This window comes from Mus pahari, chromosome 6 (assembly GCF_900095145.1).
Source record: "Mus pahari chromosome 6, PAHARI_EIJ_v1.1, whole genome shotgun sequence".
Lineage (NCBI taxonomy): Eukaryota > Metazoa > Chordata > Mammalia > Rodentia > Muridae > Mus > Mus pahari.
The window spans coordinates 47506938-47518148 of NC_034595.1; the positions used below are offsets into that span (position 1 = coordinate 47506938).

An 11211-nucleotide genomic window follows, 5' to 3' on the forward strand; every position below is an offset into this window, starting at 1 on the left:
CCATCATGACCAAGGAGACTTCATCCAGGGATGCAGGGATGGTTTAATATAAGGAAATCCATCAACGTAATCCACTACATAAACAAACTCAAAGACAAAAACCACATGATCATCTTGTTAGATGTTGAGAAAGCATTTGACAATACTTTATATATTGGACACTTTGTAGTTTAAGACCCTTGACTTCTTATTCATCCCACTATGGATATTCTCTCCCTATTGAATATTTTTCAAACTATTAAATGCATACCATTAGTTCAAAAGCTTTTATTTAAATCTAAGCCAACCTGTATGTCTTCAATAAAATTTTGTACCAGTAGCAAGATGGTATGTTATACAGGATAGCTAATTGATTCAAATGTTCTTGTTCAATGAATTATCACAAAATGAGACTGATTTTTATCTAGTTTGTGCACTATTAATCATTTAAGATCATGGCTGTGCTTCTCATAGCAGATCACGTACAGCAGCCAATGATGTACAATTAATGGTCGACTGTTTCAAGGAACATTTAGGAAATGGCTAAATGTGGAGCCCTTTTAGGTTAAAAGAGTTGAAGTCTGTTTTCAATTTTCAAGCACATAACCAGATTTAATGATTGCTTTATGCACTCTTGCCAGTCTAACCATATTTGGAAGGCTAGTGTGCCCTGCGTGGCATGGTCTTAATGATGCATTTTAAGGAGCCATAAGCAAGAGCAGCAGCAAGGAAGAAGGTGCCTCACATCCGTTTTGCTAAGGTTTGGAGTGGGAAAAGGAAAGTGAGAGCATGTGTGTCTGCCTGAGGAAGCTGCTACTGTTACTTCTATCCATGGCTCTGAGATAGTCTGCAGGACATGTGATTTCCCCATGACTCTCTCAGAGGGAGATGCTCTCAGTCCGCTGATGGTCGATTTCATCTAGGAAGTGTAAACAGCTGACTTTAAAGATAACATATCATGAAGGGTTTTGTTACAGGAATACGTAAAATTACAGACATAGAGGTATCTTTGACATACTATGTACGTGCTTTATATTCTACTTAAAACTTAATATTATATGCACCAATTTCTTTTCTTGGATATTTCATAGGTATGCAATATATCTTGGTCATATCCTTTATCTATTCTCTCCCTCCAGCTCTTCATGGAACTTTTCCAGACCTGTGTTCCATTTTCCATCCAAATTCATGTGGAGTTTTGTTTGTTTGTTTTAAATAACCCACTGAAGTCAATAATGCTGTCAATTAAACTTACCGTTGTTATTAAAGACACGTTTTCTGATAGGCGTAACAGGACGATTCAAAAAGTTCTGTTCCATGTTAGTGAAGGCTTCTTTGATCAAGGGCAGTCCAGTTATGATTACTGAAGGGATATTACCAATGTCCAGGCTAGTTAGGTTTCCATACTTCTTCACAAACTGAAAAACATTTCAATAGTTAGCATATGTCTGTGTTAATGTGTCAATGAATGGCAGACGTGTGTGTATTTAGACAAACTAGTGTTTAGAGGTCTATATGTTAATATGAATAAGCGGATGTACTTCAGTATGTGGAAGTATTTCTGAAGATTTTTTCTTTTCTCCTCTGAACTAAATTGAAATTCAATTAAAATAAATCTATGAAAAATTACTGATATAGGTGAGTATAAATTGCCTGGGCCTCTAAAAGAATGTATAAAGATATAAGGGCCAGGGACTGGTGAGATGGCTCAGTGGGTAAGAGCACTGACTGTTCTTCCGAAGGTCCTGAGTTCTAATCCCAGCAACCACATGGTGGCTCACAACCACCCATAATGAGATCTGATGCCCTCTTCTGGTGTGTCTAAAGTCATCTACAGTGTACTTATATATAATAATAAACCTTTCCAAAAACATCTTTTTAAAAAATGATATAAGGGCCAACAAATAAGCAAGGTCTTTAATGAAGCATTCTAAAGTCTAGTGAAGGGGGAGTATAAGTCACATGTGATCTGACAAGGGCTAAAGAAGGTCTGTGCATGTTTTGTACAATGTAGTTTTCATGTACATCCTACCAAACCAAATGTCTGTTTATCTTGAGAATAATACCATGTACTTAGCATCTGCTAGACATGAGAAGTATATGTGGAAATAATGAGACTAACACTGTGGGGAGCCCATGTATCAGTGTATGATAAAGGAACCTTGGCGTAATAGGAATGTTTCAGTACACCTATAATCTAACCTCCACCGAAGTCTGAGTCACTTTAGTATTTGAAATTTCTTCTTAAACTTTCATTCATATTTTCAACAATAATATTTGAGGAAACATCAATGCTTTCCTAGACGTGTTTTAAACAAAGGCAGTTCTCTAATTTGGCATCTAGTGAAGGCAGAAACATAAGGGCATCAGTCCTCAGAGAGGTCAAGCAGTCTAGTGAGTCTGTTGTAGCAGGCATGCAAGCCTTAGTAAAAATTACAATATCGGTGTAGGAAAGAGAATGTTCTCTATTTAACCATGACTAGGTATGGAAAAAATGCAATAAAGTGTGGAAGGTCTGCATAGAGACATCTCTGAAGATCCAGGTGATATAAGCATGTAGGCTTTATGGTTCGCTAAGAGTGGGTTCTTGGGGTAGATGCTATCTTCTAAGACTCAGATCCACAGTTATTAAAGAGTAAAAATCACCCACCCACCTACCCACCCACCCTCAGCGAGTTTTGTGTGGAAGAATGAGATCAGCACTTTGAAAAGCATGCTTATTTCCAGGCACCCAGCCACCCACTGCATCTCTGAGAATTGAATGAGCTCTGTGTTTATAGGCTCAGGGATACAAATGCATTGTGAAAGCCAGGACAAAAACCTACTGATCTCAGACAGCCACACCCTCAAAGTGAATGCTCAGTAAGCTTTGTGGTTTACTTTATTCTTTATAATCGTTCTACTGTATTTAAGGTTTTCTTCACCATTCTGAGAAGGCAAATAAGTTGTAGGGAAGCAATTTAGTAAAACCCAGTTTTTGCCCGGAGGAGAGAAGTTTCCAGGTATTTTGTTAGATTTGAAGGCAAATGCATAAATGTTGAGTTGTCCATAGGACCTTAGAATTTAGTGGAAGATAGAGTATGAGGTATTGAGCATAAAGAAGTATTTGGGAGAGAACAAGAGTGTCCATGAAGTGCACACTGCATAAAACATGGTTTGGTTTGAATGGCAATGTTAGGAATATCAAAGGTTCTCTTGACTATGTTTTTAAGAGACAGAACTATGTAGACCTCACCTCTGTCTTTTGTCTACCCGCAACAGTGGTGTCTTGTTTAACTCTGACAGTGGTATCAAACAGAAGAGTTCAACTCCTTCAGGTATCTTTGGGACTCTACTCCATCTCCATCATCATGCACTGTTATCCTACCACTTTGAGGTCTGAACCTATGGGACAGTGTCAAAACATATGGAATGGTGTGGTCTCATCTTAGAATCTTGCATTCACATTAAAGACAGAACCTAGACTCAGTTTTCCATTTGTTCTTTATCTATGGTCCTTAATAATTTCATTTAACTCTAGCCAGTCTGTTGTGTTTTGGTCATAAGTGCAGAGCCATTGAGTGAATGCATTTTGTCTTAAGAGATATCACCAAATGCTGCTGGATCCATCCCATACACAGTCATCAAACACAGACACTATTGTGGATGCCAAGAGGTGCATGGTGACAGGAGCCTAATGTAGCTGTCTCCTGAGAGGCTCTGCCAGAACCTGAAAAATACAGATGCTGATGCTCACAGCCAACCATTGGACTGAGCATGGGGTCCCCAATGGAGGAGTTAGAGAAAGGACAGAAGGAGCTGAAGGGGTTTGCAACCCCATAGGAAGAACAACAATATAAACCAAACAAATGCCTCTAGAGCTCTCAGGGACTAAACCACCAACCAAGGAGTACACATGTAGGGAACCCATGGTTCTGGGTGCATATGTAGCAGAGGATGGCCCTGTTGGGCATCAGTGGGAGAAGAGGCCCTTTGTCCTGTGAAGCCTTGATGCCCCAGTGTAGGGGAATGCGAGGGTGCAGAGGAGGGAGTGTGTGTGTGGGGAGAACACCCTTATAGAAGCAGGGGGAAGGGTGATAGGATAGGTGGTTTCCGGGGTTAGGGAGGCAGAAAGTGGGAAAGGGGATAACATTTGGAATATAAATAAAGAAAATATCCAATAAAAAAGAGATATCAGCAATGCAGTCATAAAAATCAAGTGAGTGACCAATTAAGAAGTTCTATAAACAGTGAAAAACCTGGTTTAAGCTAACCGACTCCTCACTGTCAATGTGTAGCACAAGGATTTGGTGCTTGAACTTAAGAAGGATCTAGAAGCTAAATACAGAGATAAAGGACTTTTTCCAGTTTTATAAGTCCTTTGTGCAGATTTCTATTTTAGCAGAATATTATCACTAAACTTTATATATATTGTTACCAACCAGGTAGAGATTTCCCAATGAGTAAGTTCTGCCTGCATTTGTTTTATGTGGATTAAGACTCAGATGATATGTCAGAATATGCCATAAGGCAGGGTCTTTTTTTCACTCTGCAGCATTAAGTCAAGAAAACATAATTTAAAAAGACGATAAAATAACATAGGCCAGGGTTGGAGAGATAATTCAGTGGCAAGACTACTCTTCCCGATGATCTGGCCTCTATTCCCTGCACCCACGTAATTGCTCACTGTTGTCTGTAACTCCTGTTCCAGCAGATGGAATGCTCTTTTCTGGTCTCTGTGGACACAAGGCATACATATAATGCACAGCATACATGCAGGCACAATATTCATATACATAACATAATAAAGTTATTTTTATAAATATAATATATTCCAGAATGGTTAAAATGGAATACTGAATAAGAAAAATGAACAACCATTGGTTAAAACAAGACATACAATATTGAAGAAAAGCAACAGAGACAGACATGGCATTAAATAGAAATGAAATCTCCAAATGTAGTATAAGGAAATGAGGTTCAGTAGAGGGAATGTTTAGAAGAAAGAGAAATATTTCGTTCCCCAGCTCTTCTAGATATGGCCAGTAGAGGAATACCATGGGTATATGTGTGCATTCTGGGTCACAGGTCATCAAAGTTTCTTGCTTGACAGTCCCCCTTCCCCCTACCCAGAGCACAAACAAATGAAACTAGTTGAGAGCAAGAGTAGCAATACAAAGACACTGGACTTCTCCAGGGAGCTTGTGGTACAAAGCAGCCTTTGCAGCTTGGGAATTCAGCCTCAAGATCTTAATCCCACTGTGAGAGGAAAAAAGTGTTAATGTTGTTTACACCATTTTATTTGGGGTCCTACTTCACAGCAAAGTAGTAATACATGGGAACACATAATTTATGTACTGCTTCATGCTCTTTAAAATTTGTTCTTACTTAAAGCATGTTCCAGGGCTGTAGAGATGGCACAGTGGTTAAAATAGCTTCCTGCTCTTTTAGCAGACAACAGTTTGGTTCCTAGCTCCCATGTTGGTGGCTTACAACTGCTTATAAATTCATTTCCAAGGACTTAACAGTGCCCACTCTGGCCTTTGCAGGTATGTGGCACACACACACACACACACACACACACACACACACACATGCTCAGATACACAAACACATATGCATAAATAAAAATAAAATAAATATATAATAAAAATATTCTTACAATAATTCAGTAAACTACACTAGAGGAACATGAGAAACTGTGAGGTAGAGGGGAGGTACCATTCCCACACACTGAGCAAGATGCCAGCTTCTTCATTGTCACTGTGTTTTAACTCTTGCCAGCTCTTCCATTTAGAATGACTTATACTTTTACTCCACTAGATAGTTGTTAAACATTCCTTGTAAGGGCAGCCCAATTTAGTCCATCATTCTCCCAGAGGCTATTTACAGAGCCTCCCACATAGTGTGATCTGATGTGATGGCACAATTATTGAACGGATTCTCCATATGGTCATCTTACATTGTGACAGTCTTGGTAGGTACTTAAGAAGTGTTTATTCACTAAATAAGTACATAAATAAACAGTCTCTAATTATGCCATGAAGTGGTAAGCAGGGGCAGAGAGTATCTGTAGAGTCAAATCACATTATTTGCCATTTCCCTGGTAAACAACACTGGAAAACTACATCCTTATTTTCCTCAGCAGGTTTGCTCGGTGTCAAGTGGAACTACTTGTAGATGGCAGCTCACAGGTGTGCCTGAAGCGAGAGGGGCATGCGAACCAGAGTGAAATCCAACAGACTCGAGGACTGTTTATCAATGGAAAGAATCCAAACATGAGAGAACTGTACCATTTTACTTCACTTGTTTATAGCCATAGATCACTAAATATATAAATATAAAATAAATGAGTGAAATATAACTCAACTGGGAAGAAGAGCCCAGTCTCAGTTTCATCATAAACCGTGGTTGTGACATTTGGCATTTTACCTAAGCCCTGTGGTCACATCTAACCTAGCAGCAAAAGAATGATATATATATCAATACTTTTAAATAACCCAGAGTCAAGTAAAATAATTTCTTAATCATGTTTAGTTACAGCATCAGTGAACAGAGGGTAAACCCCAATCAGTTTGCAATCTTTAGCCGAAAGCCATGAAAAGTTCTGACCAGCAGAACAACATCTCTTCTTTCTTGCCTGATGTCTTTGTTGAACACCATAAAATTGCTAGGACGTCTCCAAACTTTCAATAGGTTGCAGGAGTGGGGTTCATAAGTGAAGCCTTGTCACTTACTCTGCCTTGGCATTACATCTGGGCTGAGTCTCTGGAACTAGGAGCTCCACAGCTGCACTGTAACAAAGAGAGTCTGTAAAGAAGCCCAGCATGGGATTCTGATCTCTGTTCTTCTCCTATGTTAATAAGGGTGTCTCTTTCTCATAGTAAAGATGAAGGAAGACATCCTTTACTTGTATGGCCTTATAGTAAAGTATAACATTTATCCTGATGGTCTGCAGCTATCCTCATTTTCACCACAGTGTGGGAATGATATTTTCAGGGGGAATTTCTGTGAGACCCATACACTGAGGTCACTAAGATGTATACTATCAACTCTTTGTGATCGAAATTTACTTTCGAATTATTACTCAAAGAGATGAATATTCAGATCCCCAACAGGCTACCTCTGCAAGTAAAATTACTCATCTTAAAACTGAAACATTTCAAGCCTTTTGAGGGTTTATTATATTGAAATATTTTAAACTAATGACACATTTTTGAAAATATTGTCATGTCTCGGAAAAGAAATGAAAAATACAGAGAGGAAGCAAAGGGAATTGTGAGTACAGAAAGCTCCCGGGTTCTTAGTGTGGATCTGTACAGGAGAGCTCAGCAGCGGAGTGATGTGAGACCAACCAGTGGCAGTGCAGGGGTGAGAAGCAGGTGCACCCTGCATAGCACAGAGCTATGGAAAACAGTGAGAGCCAGAAGCAGAGATATTACAGCTGTGCCTGTGTCCAGCTGTCTGCCAAAGACAGGAAAGAGAAAGTGTAGATGAGAACATTATTGAACAATTATAGAAACTTCCTAGTCTAACAAACCACAAACATGCCATGAAGAACCCAACAGCACAAAACCCCAAGTGAAGCAAAACCACCACTATCAGCAGGAAAGCTACAATCCCAGAGAAATCTATCGAAAGCAGAGAGAAATGAGCTTAGTACTTCTGGGGAAACCAGAAAGGCCAGAATGAAATGGGGGCGGGAGGGCATTAGAAACATTGGGTGCAACAGAGAGTCAACCTAGTGTTGTACAATCAGGGGGAAGGACAGTGTGGGAATGCATGTGGTCATTCACGTGGGGTGAAGCCAACAAGTTTCCCTTCTGCTACAGCCTCCTCTGAAAGAATGGAGAAAAGAAGTGCTTGAGGTCAGAAAGGAAACTGTGAACAAGAAAGGCAGAGCTACAGGAGGATGAGCTAGGGCCAGAGACAACAGGCTCTTCTGCCTTTGAGTTCCAGCTGCACAGGACACTGAAGAGCACGTTAGTGTCTGATATGGTCCTCGGTGTGTGTGAAGACAACACACGAGACAGCTGTACCATAGAGGGGAGACAGGGATCCTCTATGTAGTCACTTTGTTTCCTGTGGAAAATGGTGATAATAAACTCTCATCAGCTGCATGGGCCTGCTGCCTAGCAAAGAGCAGCTGGCAGAAGGACAATGAAAGAGATGCAATGAAAGAATGAAGAGAAATTTAAAAAAGCAACTACTAGGAAAGTGTCCAAGAAACACACTGGGAAGGGATAATAGAGGAATAAAGGAACAGAAACACAAAGAGAAAGCAAAGAAGAAAAAAGTCCTCCTATAACAATAAGTACACTGAGTGGTCTACTTTCCTCAGCTAATGGTGAGACTAGGAAGTAGGAACAATAATTAAAAAATAATAATGGGGTGCAAGTATACTCTATGTAGGCATAGTAAATTATTAAAGGTAAGTAGGGACATTACAAAGGAATATGGTCACTGCACGAAAAATATCTGCTCATTTTAAATGTGCACACACACACACACACATACACACAGGCACACACACATACATACACACACAAACACACACACACACACACACACACACACACACACGGAAGGATGGAGGGAGGAAGAGAGGGAGGAAGGAGGAAAGAGGGGAGGCAGAGCTGAGGACAAACAAACTCCAAGTGGAGCTGGAGACTTTAGCACACTTTTCCTTGTAGTTAATAAAGTCAATAGGCAAGCAGTCAACAAGGGTGTGGAATAAACAAGTATCAATATGTGAGGACTGATATTATACAAAATTCTGATACAGTATATAGGGTTTTTTTTTTCCTGGATGAAGTTTTATCATAGTCTTGCTTATATATTTCTTATAGAAGCAGAATTTATATATCAAGATGAACTATTCTGTAATCCATCAACTTGACATACTTAAAAGAATTGAAATCATATGTAGTGTGCTGTCAGACCATAAATGGAATAACGAAAGAATTCTTTCATACAAAGATAATAAAATCAACTTTTTGACATCAAAACAAAGTGTCTTTTAAATGGGGCTCAGATTACAAAGGAGATCTCCTGGCTGAGTTAACAGGCAGATTGCATCACCTCCAGCCATGTCCTGCTGTTCCCAGCGCCAGGATCCCTGTTTCTACCTCTCAGGATTGGGTCACATCACAGCCAGACACCCTCACCCTATCTTACCTGCTGAATCACTACATGTGGCTGCTTTAAATCCAACTGGAACAAGTTGCCCACAAAAGGCAGGCGCCAGGGTCCTGGTGGGTAGTTCTTGGGTCGCCGGGTTTTGAGATAGCGAGCCAAGAGCATGAAGGTGACAGCAGCCAGCAGCAGAGTCTTGAAATGAAGCAGTGCCCAGATGGCTGCCTCCAGGGTGTCCTCAGTAGCAAGCATGGTGAGAGTCCAAGCTGGGGCTGGTTCCCTGGGTAACCACCTGGTGCTGATAATAATGGCAGCCCCTCTGCTAAGTTCAACCCTCTTCCTTGAGGACTGTGCCTTTCTCTCTCCTTCCAGAACTCCTGTCCACTGTTTTGTTCACTGTTTTGGCCACGCCCCATCTCTCTGCTGTCTGTAAGTCAATACCCAGTTCATCAGCACCGAGTATCCCTGGAGGCTTCCACGGAGCTCTCTGCTCCTCTTTGCAGTTAACCCAATCTTCCCCAGGCCCCACCCTCATAAGCTTTTCTTGGTGTGCTCCACTCTGTCCCTTCTCCCAAGTCAGGCCCACCTGCGGGTATTTTGCTTCCAATCCGATATGCCAGGCAAGGTATTCCCAGAACTCACCAAAAAGTCTTGGTTAAGTGTAGTTGTTGTCTCAGATTTTTCTTTTTGACTCCGAAGCCGTTGTGTGGTTCTGGGAATCATGATTTAGATTTACATGCCAGAAGGCTTCTGACTTATAAAGCTTTCCCCCAGTGCTGGCAACCTTCCTGCGAAGTAAGATTAACCATGGATAGTGACACCTAGCACTTTTCCGTTCTGACAGCAGAACAGATGCCTCTAACACCAAGCTCTCTCCCCCTCCATTTTTATTTCCTTTTTATAAAACATTTCAAACATTTAAAATGTTTTGCTTGTTTTTGAGAATTTTAGACAAAATATTTTGATGAATACTTTCCCCTAACCCAACTCCTCCCAAAATCCTACCCGTCTTCTTACCCACCTACCTGACTTCATGTGCTTTCTCGTTTAAACAACAAAAAGAACAAAAATTAAAAGAAAAATAAGTGTGTGTGTGTGTGTGTGTGTGTGTGTGTGTGTGTGTGTGTGTGTGTCTGGTTGGTGTTAGTTTGTTAGGTTTTAGGTACTGAGAGGAAAGGAACTGAGACTGTTCTTCGGATTAGAGTTTCTCCAAGAAAATTATCAGTACCTCCGCTAGCATGGCAAGGTTCCGAGGAGAGAGCTGTAGGCACCATCTAACAAAGAGTGAAGTCTATTCTTAAAGGTTTCTGGGGGAGTTGGAGTTCTCACATGAGGAGGCCAATTAAAAAGTGGATTATGGTACATGTCTGTGGTCACTGGCAGCAGAGGAGGAGGGGCAACCAGGCCCTTTGTGAGAGCTGTGAGAAGAGAAAGGCAGCAGGGCTCAGCAAGTGGTCTCCCTGGTTGATTGATCTATTGATTGAATTGTTTCTTTTTCTTTTTATTTATTTATTTATTTTATTATTATTTTTTTCTTTATTTACATTTCAAATGCTATCCAGAAAGTTCCCTATACCCCCCCCCCCGCCCCTGCTCCCCTACCCACCCACTCCCACTACTTGGCCCAGGTCTTCCCTTGTGCTGGGTCATATAAAGTTTGCAAGTCCAAGGGGCCTCTCTTCCCAGTGATGGCCGATTAGGCCATCTTCTGCTACATATGCAGCTAGAGACACGAGCTCTGGGGGTACTGGTTAGTTCATATTGTTGTTCCATCTACAGGGTTGCAGCCCCCTTCAGGCCCTTGGGTACTTTCTCTAGCTTCTCCATTGAGGACCCTGTGTCCCATCCAATAGCTGGCTGTGAGCATCCACTTCAGTGTTTGCCAGGCATTGGCATAGCCTCACAAAATACTAATGCTCATGCCAGCAAGGTTCTGCTGAAGGGACCCTGAATTGTTTCTTACTAAGTAGCTGTGGTTGCCCTGAGCTACTATGTTGAAAAGGCAGACGTTAACTCACAGAGATCCACCTGCCTTTGCCTCCCCAGTGCTCAGCACACACCAGGCTGCTAGTCTCAAATGTTTAAAGCAGCCGCTTCTCAGAAGGCATTATTTGGGGA

At 41.1% G+C, this 11211-nt stretch overlaps 1 protein-coding gene across 4 annotated transcripts in view; it reads right to left on the bottom strand.

Annotated features, from left to right (window-relative positions):
* Window positions 1-9421, bottom strand: part of LOC110323498 (cytochrome P450 2J3-like) — a 51264-nt gene extending 41843 nt beyond the window's left edge. For all 4 annotated transcript variants that reach the window (XM_021200752.2, XM_021200753.2, XM_021200755.2 and 1 more), the window contains exons 1-2: window positions 9136-9421; window positions 1235-1397 (exon numbers count right to left, since the gene is read on the bottom strand). In XM_021200752.2, coding sequence (XP_021056411.1) covers window positions 1235-1397; window positions 9136-9345 — 373 coding nt within the window. In that variant the 5' untranslated portion in view covers window positions 9346-9421. The remainder of the gene's footprint in view (window positions 1-1234; window positions 1398-9135) is intronic.
* Window positions 9422-11211: the final 1790 nt, after the last annotated feature.